Genomic DNA, 21,002 nt, shown 5'->3' on the forward strand with positions numbered 1-21,002 from the left:
AGTTTGGGGGGTTCTCCTTTCGGATAGGGGCTGCCACTGAGGCATCTTGCCTGGGGTTGGCTGAGGAAGTTATCCAAAGGATTGGGAGATGGGAATCTGGAAGGTTCCGATCATATGTGCATCCAACTGGACTGATTCCATTCCCCCTTTTGTCGTTTTAGGTGCCAGAAAGCAAGTATGGGTTATCGGCCATTCGTACCTACATTGGGGGCAACAGCAGGCTGCAATTCGTCCTGGGTGACTACAACTGGGTCTGTTGCCGGCAGGGACAGAAGTCTGTTGATTCGGTACTTGGGGGATGCAGTGGGGCACCTATTGCCAAAATTGGTCCGTTTATCTGGCCTGCTCTGTGTTCCTGATGTTATCCTGATTCATGCTGGGGGGAACGATCTTGGCACTAGTCTGGTGTGGGATCGGGGGGAGATGATCCAGAAAGATTTGGCTGAGCTCTGGCTCAGATTCCCGAGGGTGTGTCTGGTGTGGTCCGAGGTGCTATCTTGGAACTATTGGAGGGGGACAAGAGACCCCAGGGCTCTTGAACGGAGCAGAATAAAGTGTAATAAGCGGTTTTCAGGGTTTGTAGAGGAAATGGGGAGGCTCCCGGTGAGTCACCACATTTTTTAGCATAACGCAGCAATTTATTTTAGGAGTGATGGGGTCCACCTGACGGAGGTTGGACTGGATCTGTGTAATTTAGCATTGCAGGATGCTTTGGAGGAGGCCATGGCTTTGGTGTTGGGGCGGCCCCGTTGATTTAGGGGATAAACCAGCGGGTCTTGTGGCGGTATATGGCCCTTGTCAACCGGGGGTTGGACCAGCTGCCCATGGAAAGTGGTTGGGTAGGGCTTTTCCTCCCTTAACCTCAGGTACAGTTATGGATAACGGACGTGCCTACTGAGCCAATAAGTGGCTACGAAATGGAAGGCCCAAGAAAAGGCCTTGTACTGGTTGGAACGAGGGGGGAGTTATGTTTGGTTGGCAAGGTGGTACTCAGTGACGTATCTATTTACTGAGTAATTATTTCTATAGTGTTTATGTTAAAGTTGAAGTTTTCATATTTATATATTTATAAATGCACATAAGTGCAGGTAGAGACAAAATAATAATAGATATAATAATAATATTACAAAATTCTAAGGTTGCAAAAAAATTTAGGAACTGATTATCACTATTATATGTGCTCCAAACAAATATTTTTTTCCGATTGATTGATGATTTCAATGCTTTGAGTATCAAGAAATAACTGTAAACACATGGTTAAATGATTTTTGTATATTGGTATTCAAAAAAAAAAATGTAATAGAAACCAAAATGGTAAAATGAAGACAGACATTTTGTGCAAAAATATAAAATTATACTTAAACTATGAACTGTCAGGAAATGATAAAAGAATTGTAAATTGTCAGCCTGAATAGTTGAACTTGAAAACTGGTGAATACGTTGGAGAACTGTCCCAGTTTTGGCTAACTGATAGTTCATGTTTTAGTGAATAACCTTATTTTACGTTGTGTTTCTTTGTATAATTTATTATCTGCCGTTTGACATTATTAATACCTGAACGCGGTCTTTTATGACGCAGGCAGCTTGCAGGAACGACCATGGGAAATAAAGACAGAACTCATTTCTAACTCCTCACATGTTTGTTTGTTTGTTTGTTTTGTACACATTAGGTTTCTGTTCTTGCGTTGATACTTTTATAATACTGCAGCTATTGCTTTGTTAATAAATAAATAAAAATGAAACATATAACTTATTCCACTATAATTTTTTTAATTAATCTGACAAATGCAGGAGCAGTTAAAACCTGCCGTGAATCCTGGATATGGCACACATTGTTTTCATTCACTGGAGGGTATTGAAGGGCAGGAGAAAGTCTTGCAATCTAATTGTCCTTGTTTTATCTCCACCCTGAGATTGGATCTGAGGGACAGACGTAAAGGTGTCGAGAGTGAGCTGGGCGTGTGATGTACTCTGAGGACCTGGGAGGGGGAAGTTTTGGGGCTTTAAAAAGTGCCCCATGTGCCAGCCAAGATCTGTTGGCACCAACCATCAACCTGGCCAGAATCCCCTAAAATACCAAGCAAGCAACCAACATGGGGAAGAAGGTGAGTTTTTCTGAGGCACACCACGGAACCTAAAGTCTATCAGAACCCTCGGAGAGATACAAATTCTAGTTGCTATTCTAGAGCGGTGGTTTTCAACTAGTGTGCCTAGAGCCCCGCCAAAGTGCGCTACAATCAGATTGACGTCAGGACTATAGTAGGCTGAATGCAGTCCTTAATTTTAGATTTCAAAATGTGTTTCAGCGTTAAAATTTGAATTCCCATCTGGCCATTAATTCCAACAGTTTGGATATTAAATGCACGTCTTTCTAGTAAGGCTTCATGTAAATGTGCAATTTATAAGCTACTGTGGAAGGAAAAAAAGAGAAAACATAGGTGTGACTTTTGAAAAACCTACTCTTATATAAGTTTGTGTTGGTCTGAAAAAGGTTGAAAAACTGTTTTCTAGGTCATTAAAAATGTCAGTTTATCATTATAGAGTCTAGAGCAGGTCACTGGGAAAGGAATGTACAGTAAGGTCATTGCATATAGAATAGCACACAAAGGAAGAAGAATATAAAAAGAGGAGGTGGTGGAGGAAATCCGATACTTATCTTACAGGAGACTTATCTGCTCAGGGGTCCATAACATGATCAAGTCCCCACTGATCATTCATACATTTGCAGAGATATCATACAAACTCTTCCATGAGACTAACCTTCCCAACCCTTTAATGTGTACCCCGACATCACGAGAGCTACGCTTGGGGAACCTTCACTTTATGTCTGTGGTTTTATGAGTTATACGAGCAGATATTCTTTACATGTTTATTTACTATATGGAGAATTACGGGGAATTCAATGTGAATTCAAACAGAATTTCAAATCAGAGTCCAGAGCACCCAAATTGGAAGCCAAGGTGAATTTCTAAGTTTGTCAACTTTAGCCTTAAATTTTCTAACTTCACTTTGAATTCCGACCGTCCTCACTTTAGTAAATAACTCTGTCAGACGTTTTCTATTGGTGTTCTCGTTGTTTTATCTTTCTGCTGTTTGTTTTCACTGTTTGTGATGTTATTTCCAAACACTGTAGTTGCTTTTTTTATTTGGTGTCTGTGAACGTACTGTTCTTTAGTTTGTCATGAAATAATGTTATATATGTCTGCCTTCCATGTGGTAACAGTGTTATTCACAATGGTGTGTATTGTTGGAAATTCTAAGTGAAATCAAAGTAAATTTGAAATTGTAGATCGCAACTGCCAAATTGGACAAATTTCCCTAAGTCGTCGTTGTTTTCCGTTTGTCCATTTATTTTTTTTATTGAGTTTTCTTTTTGGTAATTATCGTCTAAAAGTTGAAATTCACATAATTTTCCTGACTATCCACATATTAGTTAATTGTCCTGTTAGCATTTGTATTTCATATTTTTGCTGATACAATCTGCAGGTCAAAATAGACTTACTATAAGTAATAACTCCAACTCCAGTTATTCCAAATATTCCGGCGTCAGTTTTAAAAGATAGTTTCCATAAACCACCTCTCTGTTTAGTGAATAAATCCCCTAACCTCTAATGGTTATATTATAATGTAATAATGTCCTGTTACATTGACCTCTAAGCCACCTTGTATCCGAGGATGTATTTGCTCTGCACTGATATAATATGTTAACATGTTTGAGCAGTGAAAAGTGAGATCAGAGGTTTAACCAACATTCTTAGAACATTCTGTTTCTGTCGATAAGATATCAATTTTTATCGTGTTTTGACTGCACAGGTGACATTGTACATTTTAGAGATCATGCCTTGATATTTACATAGTATTATTTACCCAGAAGTAGATTTATGTAATACAGCAGGCTACCAGGATTATTTATAATAAATTATAATAAAACGAGAAATCAAAGTGAATTTCAGATTTCAGTTTAAATTCTCACGTTAATGAATACCCCTGTTATTCAGTAAGAATTACTGGATTTTTACAGGATTTTTCTGAAAAAATACTAATTGAACGTAGTGTGGTGAACATTTCGATGAACTCTGTGGTTGAAAATTAAATTTTCTTTTTTTTTTTTTCTTTTTTTTTTCATTTAGGATGAATATGACCTGTACTCGGTGGAGGTGGAGAGAGGGAAAAATGGAGACATGGACGCAAAGATTAAGAAGAAAGACAAAGGAAAAAAGAAGGATCGAATGGAAAACATGAAGAGAGAGATGGACATTGTAAGAAAGTGGGGGCTTTAGATGAGAAAGGGGAGGGGAGAATCAGGATCTGGAAGGAGATGGTGAAAGTGTCAGAATGTGGGGGGGAGATGGGGATAGAATCAGGACTCTGATCGGAGGACAATAGCTTGTTGCTGTTGTTTGAGGATTTTTACAATAATGTGGTCTGTAGACCGCTCCCCTTGTATTACTGGCACGATACTGAATGTGATGGCGAGAGTACCAGGACAGACAGGGTAGGGATGAGGCTTGGCTGCTACTGACATACCTAAACACCAATGTACCCTGAGTCTCAGTGAATGGAGCTGATAATGCACAGGGTAATGGCCAAAGCAATTACAGAACATCGCTCACATAGGAAAAGATGAAATAATCTCCTGTTTCGTTACAAGAGACAGACAGACAGCAGGTAGAAAGCAATGCGTACACGCTAGTGCAGATACTTTGTATCACTATGGATTTTCTGTAAATCCCCATTGCAGGTTTCTGTGTGATCTACTCTGCCCACACACAGAGTATCTTAAGGTTAGCTTGCCGTTGGGGCAAAAGGTGATGGGGTTCTCTGTTGTGGAAGTGGTTACGTATTGGGCAATAAGTAATTTCTACACTTTTCATATAATAATGATAAAAATCCACTATTGATCGCGGGAATTGAATCCTGCATGGAGACTGGAGGAATCTATAAAAAAACCACTTAGTTTATGAATGCCTTTCTCCTCTGATTGTCTCAGTAAAAGTAGATATTGAGTTAGACAGAAAGTTCAGATCAGTCTCACACAAAGGTCGAGGCATTGAAGAGATTTCATCACAGGAAGAAAACATTATCATCATTTAAAGTGCGGTCTGGGGAAAATGTCAATGAAATGAGGATAGTGAAATTAAAGAAATACTTAGTTTAAACCTTTACATAAAAAATACATATGGTTTTATTGTGACTTGTCTACTATCTCCCCAAACAGTGATAATTAATGTTAATTAGCATTTTGTTAATTAAACCAGATTCTTCCAGTTTGTGAATGTTTTAGATTGCATTGTGCCAATAGGTGCTCATCATCTCCATTTCTTGGGCGGGGGGGAGGGGAGGCGGTGAAGATGAGGCTGCTCAATATGATCCAATCTTGCTTCTTTAAAGCCTCCCTTATATCACACCATTGTAGCTAACTGCCCTTCTTCCATGGAAATGATTAGATATCATAAAGGAGGTGCCCAGCAAAGTACCCCCATCTTCCTCCCCTTGTGTGGAGGGGCAAAGACAATACAATATGGATTAGATGGCCCATCACTTCAAAATATGTTTATAATTGAAATATGAAAATAATAAAATAAAATAAAAATGATTTTCTCTTTGCAGAATGATCATGAGATTTCTATAGAAGAATTAGAGTTAAAATATTCGACAAACGTGACCAGGGTGAGTATGCGAAGATCATTGGGTTGAATGAAGCATGATGTCATGGATACAAGCCCTTCCTGAACTATCACTGGATCCTTACTGTTTGCAAACCTGCCATTGATAAGGCCAGGGGTCGTTGGAAGATGATGAAATCAAAATATAGGACATCAGCAGCCATGGGAGGGGGGGGCACAATAAAAAAGAAACAGGTGTGGAGCAATTTTGGAATTTTAAGATTTTAAGCTAAAAACAACTTTTGTGTTAAGGTAACAGAGGGACCACAATGTTGAAATTATGTTTGTATTTACACGGTTTTAGATTGCCGGGCACAGATTCTAACTGCCATGCATGCCATTCCCTAAATTAGTTTATATAAATATATGTAAGAATATAACCTTCTGTTATAAACTATGGGCCTCCTGTCTTACGCCAGGGTCTGAAGACCAGCTTTGCCGAGGAGGTTCTGCTTCGGGATGGCCCGAATGAATTGAAACCCCCCAAAGGAACCCCTGAGTATGTGAAGTTTGCCCGTCAGTTGGCAGGGGGGCTGCAGTGCCTGATGTGGGTGGCAGCCAGTATTTGCCTGATTGCTTTTGGTATTCAGGAGTCAGAAGGTGACCTCACCAGTGCAGACAATGTGAGTATACACAGTCCATCCCGGCCTTTGACCATACGGTCCTCTAACCATCCAATCTCCAACAAACCCATCTCACTGCCATCTCTCTGTCTTCCAGCTGTATCTCGCCGTTACCCTCATTATGGTTGTCGTGGTCACAGGTTGCTTTGGCTATTACCAGGAATTCAAGAGCACCAACATCATCGCTAGCTTCAAGAATCTAGTCCCACAGGTATCGGAGAAAAAGCATTCAAATTATTCATTATATCAGCCTTGATGGTTCTCTACACCAACATTCACTTCTTTTATTCGTACACTGAGCTAGTTGGTATCTCTGGTTCATTGCAAACACTGCCTCCTGGTGGTCATATAGACAGTAATATATTTTTGAGGACAAATACCATTTTTCATTGGTAAAAAGTAAATGTATTAAAAAAGAAAGAAAAATAAATTGAGTTTTACTGTTAGAAATGCACTGATGACATTCGTATAATTTCATCAAACGATTCTCTTCTATCACAGCAAGCCACTGTGGTGCGAGACGGGGAAAAGTCTCAGATTAATGCCAACCAGCTGGTAGTTGGAGATTTGGTGGAGATCAAAGGAGGTGACCGCGTGCCAGCCGATATAAGGATTATAACAGCACAGGGATGCAAGGTACAGAATTAAAGTGTCTCCATAAGTAGATACTATTTTTGTATTATCACACACAAGGTTATTGAGTACAATGTGAATTCCCAGGAGATTCTCTGAATCCGTTGCTTATTTTAAAGATAAAAAATATTTTGCTCTGTCTGTCGATAACCAAGCTTCCATAATCCATCATTGCATTTTTCAATAGGTGGATAACTCCTCTCTGACAGGGGAGTCTGAGCCTCAAACTCGGTCCCCAGAATACACCCATGAGAGCCCATTGGAAACCAGAAACATAGCCTTCTTCTCCACTATGTGCCTTGAAGGTGAGTATAATTTTGGGGAGAATCAATCAGTTTGGAATATTGCTTTCACTAGAGCGTTGGGTGTTTTGTTTTCCAAGCCACTAACTTTCAGTCTACCAAACCACAGGTACAGCCACAGGGGTGATAATCAACACCGGAGACCGTACCATCATTGGGTGCATTGCAAGTCTGGCATCAGGCGTGGGTAACGAGAAAACTCCCATAGCCATTGAGATTGAGCACTTTGTGGATATCATTGCTGGACTTGCCATCTTCTTTGGAGCCACCTTCTTTGTTGTTGCTATGGTGATTGGGTATCCATTCCTGAGAGCTATGGTGTTCTTTATGGCTATCGTGGTGGCCTATGTCCCTGAGGGTCTTCTGGCTACTGTCACGGTAAGAGACCAATTGATAACAAAAATACCAAAACATCCCATAATAGAATGATATATATCACTGGGGATCATTGATATCATCATTTCATTTTTTTTAAATCAATTTATAATCAGAAAAAAATCTCTGGTTTCTACCTACTGTAATACATCAACAGATTCGCTCGACGAAAGGACAGATCCCCTGAATGCTGTGTGGTAGCTTTTCTTTACACACGTCTAAAGATTGTAAAACCTTTGCCTTACAATCACTCTATATAAATAATATTTATGGTAAAATGTACTGAATGCGGTGGAATTATATGACTGAGGACGAGCAAACACTTAAAATCTCCTTTTATAATTGCAATCAACTGAATGTTTTTGCCACACTGGTAACAGGGGATATAAAACTGCTCATGGAGATGGTTGAAAATGTCCCACAAAGTGTAAATTTATGTTTTCACTAGACTTGTACATGTGGTTTCAAACAAGGTCTGTTCACATAGTTTGTAAAGGGCCCATAGTCTTTTGGTAAGAGGCTGGCCAGCAGGCCCCTCCAACCCGTGACGAGGCTCAGTTCGTCACACCGTCCATGGCGCATAAAAAAGGAGATGATTGATGGTTAGGGGACAGCTACTGAATGTTGATTTTTATTCACAGATCAAGTGGGAAGGGACTATTAGAGGGAAAACGAAGGAGCAGTAAAAAAGAAAACGTACATCTATATATTATATATTTAATATTTATGCAATGTATCAAAAAAAAGATAAAAATCCTGCTCCTATTCTTTCTCCCTCTATTGGTTAGATTTTCTGACTTGATCTGTGAACCAAATGTGGTAAAATATATATAATATCTATTATACATACTATTTATATTTTGCCATTTTTGTTTGTCCGAATCGGTTTTACAAAATTTTTGCATAGATGATGCTTGGAAAAGCTGAACCACCCGCCACATGAATAAATATCAGTCTACTCGAAAATACAAAACATTCTGTACAAATTTATTTGGACAAACCAAATTTTCCGACCGTGCACAAGTCTGGTTTTCACTGATCACTGACGAGTAAACTAGAGTTTGCAATGATGAAAGCAACATTAAAATTATCTCTGGAAAAATTACTCAACGTTAGATCTTGTCCCCTATGGAAGTGGTTTGCCGCTAACGCTTAAGAAGTTGAAATATTTGATGTGCTATGAATTATTGCGTGGATACAGTGGATATTTTGCATAAATGGTAATATTTTTTTTATCTCTACATAATCCTTCCTGTGGCAGGTATGTCTCTCGCTCACAGCTAAGCGTCTTGCCCGTAAAAACTGTGTGGTGAAGAATCTTGAAGCTGTGGAGACTTTGGGTTCTACATCCGTGATCTGCTCAGACAAAACAGGAACACTGACCCAAAACAGGATGACTGTATCTCACTTGTGGTTTGACAATCATATCCACTCAGCGGACACCACAGAAGATCAATCAGGTGACATTCCTTAAAAGATTAAGGTTTTAAAGATAAAAGCAACAGAAAATATTACTCCACAATCTGATTTGTTCATAGGCCCATCGGTTCATATTTTACCTTGTCTAAGTTTAGGTTGTGATTTCTGAATCTTCTATATTTTAGGTCAAAGTTTTGACCAGACATCAGACACCTGGAGAGCGCTAAGCAAGGTAGTCACCCTATGCAACCGAGCAGCCTTTAGAGGAGGACAGGATGGAGTGCCCATACCAAAGGTAGGAAGTTGGAACACAAATATTCTGCAGAAAGAGAAGCAAAGTGTTTTCATGAAATTTGGTCAAATGAGGCAGCAGCCAGTACCATATTCTACGGTCCACCAAAAAAAAAAAAGGTCCACTTAGTGATCAAATCTCACTGCTGTTCCATTTAGTGCCAACGAACAGACAATTGAATGCAACTAATTAAAGCATATTAATAGCCCTGGTATTTTCTCACAGAGGATCGTCATTGGAGATGCTTCTGAGACGGCCCTCCTAAAGTTTTCAGAGCTGACAGTCGGCAATGTAATGGAGTATCGAGAACGGTTCAAGAAGATTACAGAGGTTCCATTTAATTCAACCAACAAGTTTCAGGTGAGCAAGGGCAAGCGATGCTGAGATATTAAACTTTACCAGGAAAAATTACTTTGAATGCCCACTTGTATAATAAACTAGCATGAAAACAAATTGTAATCGTTTGATTAAAATTCTGTTTTTATTAGAAGTGTTATAACATTATTATTATTATTATTATTATCACTATTATTAGTTAGATAGTGCCAACATTTTTCATGATGTTTTACAATTTTCATGTGGGAATATAACAGAAAACAACTAACAAGTGTTAACTAGAAACAAGATGTTTTTGAGGAGCTTAAATCTAGAAATGATTACTATCTAAAAATAAACGTCTCTCTCTCTCTCCAGTTATCTATTCATGAGCTTCAGGACCCTCTGGACCTCCGTTACCTTCTAGTGATGAAAGGAGCCCCTGAAAGAATCTTAGAAAGATGTTCCACGATCATGATTAAAGGTCAGGAGCTGCCTCTGGATGAACAGTGGCAAGAGGCCTTCCAGACTGCATACATGGACCTCGGTGGACTGGGAGAGAGAGTGCTGGGTAAGGCCAGAAAAACACAGGTGGCCATAAAAGCTGAATGTATTCTTAAACATATATTTTCATACACATTAAAGATATATCTTCTAGTATTCCTTTATATGCATAGTTTAAATATATATTATTATTATTATTATTATTATTATTAAGTGAGTTCCTCATTCCTCCATTATTCACAGGATTCTGCCATCTTTATCTGAATGAGAAGGATTTCCCTCGTGGCTTTAATTTTGACACAGAAGATATGAATTTCCCAACTAGTGGCTTGTGCTTTGCTGGACTTATCTCCATGATTGACCCACCTCGTGCCACCGTGCCCGATGCTGTCATGAAATGTAGGACTGCAGGAATTCGGGTAAGTATCAGGAATTATGTTAGAGGTTCTTTAAATGAAAATAAAAAAGATGCTGTTTAAACTAAGACGTAGATATAATATTTGTGAAAATATTTATTTTAAATAATTAAAATATTATATAATTACATTTTTCTGGATAAACGTTTAAGAAATGTTTTCCAAAAATTGAAATATCAAAGAATGTATCATATATATAAAAAAATATACCAATGTATAAATAAATATATTAATAGAAATCAAAAAACTGTAAGACCAAAATGAGCAATAAAAACCCAACAGAACCAGAGAATAAAGTGAAAATGTGTCACGGGAGTCGTACCCCAACACACAGGAAAGAGGAATCTCACAAAAGGTGGTTCTGAAAGACGTATTACCGAGTCTTAGAATGGCCGGACTTAATATTTTAAACATAACAAGAAACAAGGTCAAGAAAACAGAATACACAGAGTCAAATACGAAGCCGGGTTAAGATACCAGAAAATCACAAGTTGAATACGAAGCCTGGTCAGAATACCAGAAATCACAAAGTCAAATACGAAGCCGGGTCAGGATACCAGAAATCACAAAGTCAAATATGGAGCCAGGTCAAGATACCAGAAATCACAAAGTCAAATACGAAGCCGAGGTCAGGATACCAGAAATCACAAAGTCAAATACGAAGCCAGGTCAAGATACCAGAAAATCACAAGTCGAATACGAAGCCGGGTCAGGATACCAGAAATCACAAAGTCAAATACGAAGCCGGGTCAGGATACCAGAAAATCACAAGTCGAATATGAAGCCGGGTCAGGATACCAGAAATCACAAAGTCAAATACTAAGCCGGGTCAGGATACCAGAAATCACAAAGTCAAATACGAAGCCAGGTCAAGATACCAGAAAATCACAAGTCGAATACGAAGCCGGGTCAGGATACCAGAAATCACAAAGTCAAATACGAAGCCGGGTCAGGATACCAGAAAATCACAAGTCGAATATGAAGCCGGGTCAGGATACCATAAATCACAAAGTCAAATATGGAGCTGACGTCAAACCCAGGAAATCACAAGAGAATCAGTAGGAGCGCTAACGAGGATCCAACAAGAAACCACGATAGGGCAATGAATGAGGGCTAAAACAAGCCTTAAATATTCTTACCTATGTTCAGATTGGTCCACATCATCATTGCGACTCAAATTGGATCAGGGTCGCAATGATGACGTTGTCACTTTAAGACCCGGCGTGACATCACTTCTCCTGTCTGTCCTGCCGTGCAGCCGCATGGAGCAGTCAGACTGCGTGGCAGGAGGAGGGCTGCGTGGATCGCAAGGAGGTGAGTGCGATACAAAATGTTAGACAAATCCAGTCTAGTGAGAAGGGAGAAAAAGAGGCATTAACAGAGAGAGAAGGAAGGAGACAGAGAGGAAGAGACAGGACTGAGATAATAAGAGAGAAAACTTGCAAATAAGAAGAAATAGGGAAATAAACAGAGAAAAGTGAGAAATAGAAATTTAAATAATGAGAAATTGGAAGAATGAAGAAATATAATAAAACTTATTTTGTTTGTTTCCCAGGTAATTATGGTGACTGGCGATCATCCAATCACAGCTAAGGCCATTGCAGCCAGTGTGGGCATCATCTCAGAGGGCAGTGAGACCGTAGAGGACATTGCTGCCCGCCTGCGAATCCCTGTGGAACAAGTGAACAAACGGTACGAGCAACGAGCCAACTCATACAGGGAACCAGACCAGGCCATCAGCCAGCTGGAAATACAGGATGCAATCTGTATCTCTCAGTAAATTCTGAACAACTTGCGTCCAGATTTCTACGGGAATATGAAAAATATACCCCAAAATTCAAGGAGGCCGCAATGTGTTTTTATATATTATTATAAAGATTGACCCCTTTATTTCTAACGTAAAAAGGGCAACATTACAACCACCTCTGCTGTCACTTGATAGCAAAATAACGTTAATAAGCATATTTGATGACAGTTGTACACCTTAAAATCTTTGGTTTGGATACTAAGAATATTATTTGGGGCTCTCTACACCTGCCCTATTGTGTTTAGCAGTGCCCGTGGGCATAGAAGTTTGTCATATTTTTATGTCACAATGTAGAGTCAGCATTGTGTATGTTTGCATCTGACTCATTTACCATTGGAAGCTCAGTTGACTCTTGGTAGATAACTGGAGAGAAGTCTTTCTGCTGAGGTGGTAATCGCAAACACTCGGAAGCAATTAAAATATTACTGATCCGTGTGTAAATCTGGGAATGATTCATGTAGTCGTATCCAAAGCTGCATATGGTTGCATGTTATAATTGAATGCTTATTCTATAGTGATGCCCGGGCCTGTGTGATTAACGGGGGGCAGTTGAAGGACATGTCCACTGAAGAGCTGGTGGAATGTTTGAAGATGCACCCTGAAATGGTATTCGCCAGAACCTCCCCCCAACAGAAACTGATCATCGTGGAGAGCTGCCAAAAGCTGGTAAATTCCATAATAGTAAAATGGACACTCACAAAACCCAAGCTCCCTCCTTCCTAATGCTGAACTTTGGGAAGCTGCTGCAGGGTGCTTGTTTGTGTCCTAGAATTTAGATTAATCTAAATTATTTGCCAGTTGCAATGATAAAGTTCTACAACAGAGAAGTCTATTCATGGACAATCTGAAAATCCACAGATAGACATCCCTAATATATAATGTATAATTTCCTAAATTCAGGTTTCTCACTAACAAACTGTGTCAATGTCCCTAAAGTACTCTCTGCTGTCACCTAACACCCCAAAAGACATCTCTTCTCAATGTTTATGCCTTCACGTAGGGTGCCATCGTGGCTGTAACAGGGGATGGTGTCAATGACTCTCCTGCTCTAAAGAAAGCCGATATTGGGGTTGCGATGGGAATTGCGGGATCTGATGCTGCAAAGAATGCAGCTGATATGATCCTTTTGGATGATAACTTCGCTTCCATTGTCACAGGAGTGGAGCAAGGTAAGAGAAGATCGGTGCACGTCATCCACTGTATCTGCATTCAGTTATACTGTATGTCACCTGGTTCAGGCCAGAAAATGAAATTACATCAACAGAGAAACGTCAATTTAATGTTTACGTAGGTTCCAAATTTCACAATATTATTTATGTCAATATTTCTAGAAACCTATTGTTTCATTTGAGTTTGAAAGACTTATCTCTACAGCTAAACTAAGTCAATATACAATTATTTAGCATTATTGCTTCTATGTATAACAACACACACGAGCCACAGCACAAACGGAAGCCCTGCAGTTCACGCATTTCTAAAAAGGAGGTTTATAGAAATATGCTGTGCTTGGAAATGTGGGGCAAACTTTGCACAACGCAGTAATCATTGATAGAATAATTCCCCTTGTTCCCATGATGAGTGACACATTGTGTAATGCCTTAATAAATAATGGGGTTCCTGCATAAACAGCAATTCTGGGACAAGGTCCTAAATAGAGAATGATCTCAATGAACTGTCTGTTGGTTTCCATGGTAACTGCTGCACTTTGGGAACATTTCCCCTAATCTCACCTGAGCCGCTAGCACATAAACATGTTTTTATATAAAACCGGTATTATGGTTTAATTAATTGACTGATAATATGTCTTCGTTCCACCCCAGGTCGTCTGATCTTTGATAACCTGAAGAAATCCATTGCTTATACTCTGACCAAGAACATCCCAGAACTGGCGCCATATCTGATTTACATAACGGCCAGTGTGCCCCTACCCCTGGGCTGCATCACCATCTTGTTTATTGAGTTGGCTACGGACATTGTGAGTAGGGACCCGTCTGGCTGAGTCAGCCTCTTAGGATTTTTCAAATCTTATATTTAATCTATTTCCTGCTGAGACTTTGCTAACCGTCTGGGATTAGCCTGCATGACATATGGTACATCCATAACCCTGACAAACTGTATCGCTTTCAGGCACTGTGTGAAGTCAAGACATAGGGGGTTAGTCACTAAACGGTGAATTGTGGTAACTGCAGGTAGACTAAAATAGCAGTGTTACAACACATAGAGTGCCAGATTCGGCTCAGTTATTTTGAATTAAATGTTTAAATTTCATTTGCGAATTTTCAACAGTTGTCCATTTCGTGACACAATCCCTTAATTTTAACAGCCACAGAGTTGCTAATAGTTGGTTGGTGCACGCTGAATGTTATATGCCGTGCTGGTTGACTATCTATAGAGACAGGCCTCACTCATGTCTGTTAGTCAATGCTGGTCCAGAGAAAGCATATTTCATTGTGTCAAAATGTGTCAATGACAGCGACAGGCCAACGCCACTATTGACAGGAAAAATCAGTATCTGATTGGCCAGCACCTGACAACCAATCAGTTGTTAGAACATAGTGGATTTCCAAGTGCCGACAGCAGGCCCACCTACATAACCATTGTCAGCGCATGTCACTAGCGTGGGCACCCAGTGAATGCGTTATCAAACGCCACGTTTACTCAATGCTAACTCTTACCAAACCTGCATGTCTTTTTGTTTTATATTACCAGCAATGTCTAACTTGAAATTAATTCAGAGGTGGGACTTAAATGTAGTAGCATCCCCTTGTTAGGGTGTCCCACCCCTTGCACATGCCTGTGATGAGACATTTCACACTGGAACACTTGGAAGACCATTCCTAAAAATAGGAAAATATTAATACATATCAGTATTGTCACCAACATGTTATGGTTATTAAGGACACAACCTCAGGTATTTTTTTAATGACCACATTTTGTGACATAAATGTTGCTGAGACAGATGACAATTGTCTTTGGGCCATGACTCTGGAGAGTTAGTGCAATATTAACTATTTGTGGAGAGAGCCCTGTCTCCGAAGAGTTAGTGCAATATTTACCAGGAGGGTGCTATATTCTTTTGGGGCATTATATGATGTATATTTTAAGTACAAGTTAAACGTTGTGTGTCCCTCTCTGCAGTTCCCCTCAGTGTCTCTGGCATACGAAAAGGCAGAGAGTGACATCATGCACCTGAAGCCCAGAAACCCGCGCAGGGACCGTTTGGTAAATGAGGCTCTGGCCGTCTATTCCTATTTCCAGATCGGTAAGTTGTCAGACAACAAGGAATCACTATACTTCGTGTTACGTACAGCTCTGCATGGAACATCATTACCTTCTGGCCCAAAAGCCATTTACCATTTTTAGGTTACAATTGATATACAGAAAAATACAGCTGCCTGAGAGAAACTTTCCGATTTGTCTATTAAAACTTTAAACTTACTTTGAATTTTATTTAGGGTAATAGCTGCTTGATCCAAGGATACATCTGACTGCCATTCTGGGGTCAAAAGGGAAATTTGTTTCCTAGTTTGTTGCAAAATTGGAAGTGCTTCAAACTGGGTTTTTTGCCTTCTTTTGGATCAACAGCAAAAAACAAAGTCTCTTTTCAGCTATGTAACTATGTAACTATTTTGAGCACTGACAATTCAGAGTTTAGTGAATGACGCAGTTATTTAGTATTTAATGCAGAGATACAGATCCCATTTTTCCAGTTTACTATTGATATTTGTTTCATTATCCCAAACTCTTTCAGGTGTAATTCAATCATTTGCCGGCTTTGCTGATTATTTTACCGTCATGGCGCAGGAGGGCTGGTATCCTGCGTACTGCCTAGGACTTCGTGCCCAGTGGGAAGATCAGCATTTACAGGACCTGCAGGACAGCTACGGACAGGAATGGGTGCGATTTTACTGTTAAATCTTCTATCTGGTGATATTGAGCTTTTTTAGAAAGTGATTAAAATGGGAAATATAGGCCTTGATTTTATATTTTTGGATAAGCTTTTAAAATGATCTAATTTTTTTTTTTAAATTGTAATATTTGCATATTTTGATTTTGTGTATATATTTGTGATTTTATATATACATATGATTTTTATATCGAAAAATATATGAAATTGAGGGCGTTGTTTGCTGACCAGAAAGGCAGAATCACAATATCTAAGAATGAAAGTTACCAAGAGTCTACATTCTGGAATCTCACCTCCTCCCTACGTGTCTTAACCCCTTAAGGACCAAACTTCTGGAATAAAAGGGAATCATGACATGTCACACATGCCATGTGTCCTTAAGGGGTTAAAGGCTCAATGTACAACAGCTGACTAACAAAGGATTAGAGGTGCTGTAGCTCATTAGGAGTTGGACTGACATATTTATTTATTTATTACTGGTATTTATAAAGCGCCAACAGAATCCGCAGCGCTGCACAATTAGTGGAGAACATACAATATACACAGACAAATACAAAAGGTATATGGCTTTAAAAGTATAACATATGTTACTCTCCCCAGTAATGGTCTAAAGTCAGCAAGGGCTTGTCTGAAGAACCCACACTATAATAAAATATTTTATAATAATTTGGAATTGCATGGACAATGCTGAGACTCTATGAACTTCTCGAAGGACAAAGCTACCATTCGTGTTCTACGGAAATGAAACCAAAGGAGATAGGGGCTCCCAACATGCTATAATTCCACACAATATATGCCATTCCTCCATCAAGGTTACAGACTTTATGTTGGAGGTGAAGGGAAGGGACATGTTAAGGGTAGTTTAGCTAAAGTAGTTAAAACAGGCATTTAAAGAGGAAAAAAAACAGACATAAAACCTAACTTTCAAGTCTATATCTGCCCACGTGTCCTAGCCTTCATTTCTTTATATACCCTGAGTTACCTTAATTCGATATATTAAAGTATCTATGTTTTTAATTTAGATATTCTTTCTCAAATAATGCCAACCAAAAAATGTTTTTTTTATAAATAATATAAAAAGAAGATTCTAAGTACTAATATATTGTTGACCTTTTTACTGAAATGATCACCTTGGTGATGTATTGGATGCCAATGTCTTTCCCTTTCAGACGTTCAGCCAGAGATTGTACCAGCAGTATACCTGTTACACTGTATTCTTCATTAGTATTGAGGTGTGTCAGATTTCTGATGTCCTCATCAGAAAAACGCGTCGGCTCTCTGCTTTCCAGCAAGGGTTCTTCAGGTACATACCAGCTTTAGCAAAATATACCTGTCTCAAACCGTTCCATGTTCTATGATATACCATCATGATAAACGGGAAAAACAATTTAAAAAATGTGGACAACCTTCATTGTTGAAATTCTGTTTCGTTACAATTTCAGAATGTTTGTTTGTAATGGTAAGTCACCCTTGAGGAATGTTAATGGGTTTATCTTTCTCTACAGAAATAAAGTTCTGGTGATAGCCATTGTCTTTCAAGTCTGCCTTGGCTGCTTCCTGTGTTACTGCCCGGGAATGCCAAATATATTTAACTTCATGCCAATCCGGTAAGCAAGCTTCTCCTAAATATAGACCACCAATCTTTTAGGTGCAGAGACCTGTTGTGTGGACCTTTTATGGTGCAGTGACATCAATAAATGTCGGAGATAGCGGACGGGTTACTGACCGTCCAGCGGTGCCGTTATTTGCCATTGATTGCGATACTTGAATAGCTGGGATCCAGCTTTACTTCCAATGTTATTCACCATGGATGTATGGATTGTCAGGAATTCTGATTGTAGGATGAAACTGAAGACACAGCTGACTTGGATAATATTTCTAGTCCAGCTATTTTTGCATGAATTTGACTCTGATATCCTGACTGTTCATACCTTAATCTTATAAAATAATAGCGACTATAGAGGCCTGCTAGAGGAGGCCTTCCTCTGACCCATCATCATATTGAAGGAGACATTTTGGAAATGTTAGGAACATTAGAAAACAAAACTGGAATATGCTCAGGTATAACTTTACAAGACCTCATTAAACACATTTTTATGATGAATCAGTGCTTATATTTTCAAGTTCTAGGCTACTAGCCTGGGCTTTAAAGTTACTTGCCCCTGCAAGTCTGGAGGCTTTCCATGGCTACATCTTCATTGAATAATAACTAGTAGCAAGTGGAAATGTTGAGTCCTATTAATTATTAATCCAAGCATTTATATAGCGCCAACATATTACAGATGGGGCTATCGGACTACAAGTAAATGACAGAGGGAATATTAAAGAGAACCTATACTCCCAACAGCAACAATCATTATTCTAGTACTATGGGTCCCCCCCAACCTCCATCCTCCCCACCTTCCGTCCACCCCCTTTGCATTTAAAAAGTAAAGTTAAATAAATAATACTCTTGTTCTGCAGGCTCCAGCTTCTCCTTTGAAGTCGCCAGAATGCCTGCTGACCTCGTAATAATCTCCTCGGAATCCTGGTTTCTCATAGAGAAGCAATGGATTGGAGATAGGCAAACGTGGACAAAAGCAACGCTCCTCCAGTCCAATCCCATTATGAGCAGCATTTGATTGACTTTTACTCGGTCTGGAGGAGGCAGTGACTCTAGTGGCTGTCAGGAAAACAGCAGCGAGAGGTGGATATAAACCCAACAATGTAAACACTGCCATGCAGGGTTAAAACTAAAAGACCACTGCACCCAGACCTTCACTGAGATAAAGTGGTCTTGTTGACGAGGTGTAGCAGACCCTGCTCAAACAAGCTTACAATCTAAGACCTTTTATATTGACTATTTTATTTATTTATTTATTATATTCATGTTGCTTTTAAATTCTTCTACAATTCCCCAAGTGCTACATAGCATTATGCAAACAGGGTAATTTTCAGAATACACTCACACCCTAACTGGAGATACACAATGACATGATTAAAGCCTATCTTCCTGTTCAAGGAGTGAAAAACTGTTTTTTCATTTGAAAAGAAAAGTGAGATCAGCTTCAATGCAATACATTTTATTTTCTAAATAACTGGCAACATATGGCCCAGAGACATAAGACCCATAGAGACTTAATAATGTAAAAATTACCTTTCTAAGGTACGACTTGCTGCTGAAAATCAATCGCTTGTTTAAGGCATTCATGTCTCTAAATACACTTCTTTATATCAACAGATTCCAATGGTGGCTTGTTCCTCTCCCGTTTGGCATTTTGATTTTTGTTTATGATGAAATTCGTAAGCTTGGCATACGCAGACATCCAGGAAGTGAGTGTTTATGGTGGGCTGTGAGGTTGCGATATCCGTCTGCTGGGGGGAATGTATTTAATATTACTGGATGTATAAAGTTCCGGAAAGCCAGAGCAAAATTGCAATTCAAAAATACTAAAAAGATAGTAAACCATACTTCATCAGCTGTCACTATATACAAATTTCACTGTTATAATTATCCTTTACTTGCATTGTGCACCTTTTCTGCAATAGAAATATAGGAATTGTATAACCCATTGGAAATTTCTGTACTGTTTGGAAGCGGGAGGGAGCTAACATTTTGAGCAAACGTACACACATTATACTAGTGGCTTCAAGCAGATAGTCATTCCTCTACAAGCTGGTTATCCCAACTAGAGTATATATGAGGGTGAGGGAGGTTTTGTGGATTAACTTATCTTTCTTACATTTGTTTTACTGAGGCCAATAAAATATATGCCATTTTATTATGGTCTTAAGAGAACCTTTCAAACTAGAGAGAAATAAACGAATACCAAGTACACTTCATTAAGTGTGTTTTAGGTGTAGAATAACATATTGGTAAGAATTGTGATAGTAGGTTAAATAAGCCATGAGTTCTAGGATTGCTGATGTTGAATGTGGTTGTTTTGTTTCAGGTTGGTTTGACAAGGAACTGTATTATTAAACATTTCTCGGGATTTGGGTCATACCTTCTAACCACGGAGATGAATGGACACCAGGCTTCCCTTTCCACAGAGCCTGTACACACAATTCTCGTCCTTTTGCATTTTGTTGATTGATTTCAATTCTGCCAACATAACAGTCTGTAAGGTTTGATTTAGCACAAAAAAATATATAAAGAACTGTAAAGAATCTATATAGATATATACAAAAAGAGAATCGTGTGTATATACACCTGGAAAATTTATTTCAGAAAGGCCAAGTTCTGTGTTCTGCCTTCATTAGGCTGTAACACCGTACTGGCATCAGGTCTATAGCATAGCGACAAAACAATCACTGGATTAAAAAAACTCACTGTGAACGGAGAGGAAGACCGACAGATTCAGTCCTTTTTGCTGCCACGGGCCACGCTGCGCAGGTACGGGACATTGCAGAAAACTGTTCAAAGCTCACTTATGCATGATGTGTGATTCTAGAGCTCTCTTGTAATATGTTATGAGATATTCTAATAAATTATGTGAAACTATACTAGTCCCGTTTGTTCATTTCAAAAATAAAATGGACATTTTTCGGTGTTACAAAATAAAAACAGCTTTAAAATAAAATTAAAAAACAATAAAAATGAAGACGTGTACTCTATCCGCCTTGGATTTACAAAAATTGACTTGATAAAGCTGCAAGGAGTGTCCTTTATTTTAGCTTGAGTTTGGTTGAGTTAAGTCACAAAGCTTGGGTTGTGTGGATTACTGACGTTGAAAAGCACATGTTGTAACTTAATTAGCAAAC

At 39.0% G+C, this 21,002-nt stretch overlaps 1 protein-coding gene across 1 annotated transcript; it reads left to right on the forward strand.

Moving 5' to 3' along the window:
• Nucleotides 1–1,997: 1,997 nt before the first annotated feature.
• Nucleotides 1,998–20,742, forward strand: ATP4A (ATPase H+/K+ transporting subunit alpha). Its single transcript, XM_063436562.1, has 23 exons — nucleotides 1,998–2,105; nucleotides 4,131–4,259; nucleotides 5,611–5,670; nucleotides 6,086–6,289; nucleotides 6,387–6,500; nucleotides 6,791–6,925; nucleotides 7,110–7,227; nucleotides 7,334–7,602; nucleotides 8,861–9,059; nucleotides 9,204–9,313; nucleotides 9,536–9,670; nucleotides 10,004–10,196; nucleotides 10,373–10,548; nucleotides 12,101–12,237; nucleotides 12,868–13,018; nucleotides 13,353–13,521; nucleotides 14,173–14,327; nucleotides 15,491–15,614; nucleotides 16,104–16,249; nucleotides 17,429–17,562; nucleotides 17,765–17,866; nucleotides 19,480–19,571; nucleotides 20,192–20,742. Exons 1-23 carry the CDS (start codon nucleotides 2,094–2,096, stop codon nucleotides 20,218–20,220), a joined length of 3,093 nt encoding a protein of 1,030 aa, XP_063292632.1. The 5' UTR covers nucleotides 1,998–2,093; the 3' UTR covers nucleotides 20,221–20,742.
• The last annotated feature ends 260 nt before the right edge of the window (nucleotides 20,743–21,002 follow it).

This window comes from Pelobates fuscus, chromosome 11 (genome assembly GCF_036172605.1).
Source record: "Pelobates fuscus isolate aPelFus1 chromosome 11, aPelFus1.pri, whole genome shotgun sequence".
Classification (NCBI taxonomy): Eukaryota; Metazoa; Chordata; class Amphibia; order Anura; family Pelobatidae; genus Pelobates; species Pelobates fuscus.

Coding starts and splice junctions, on each gene's coding strand:
- ATP4A (XM_063436562.1), top strand. Junction 13,522..14,172: donor TGTCACAGGAGTGGAGCAAG/GTAAGAGAAGAT, acceptor GTTCCACCCCAG/GTCGTCTGATCTTTGATAAC. Junction 16,250..17,428: donor ACAGCTACGGACAGGAATGG/GTGCGATTTTAC, acceptor TTTCCCTTTCAG/ACGTTCAGCCAGAGATTGTA.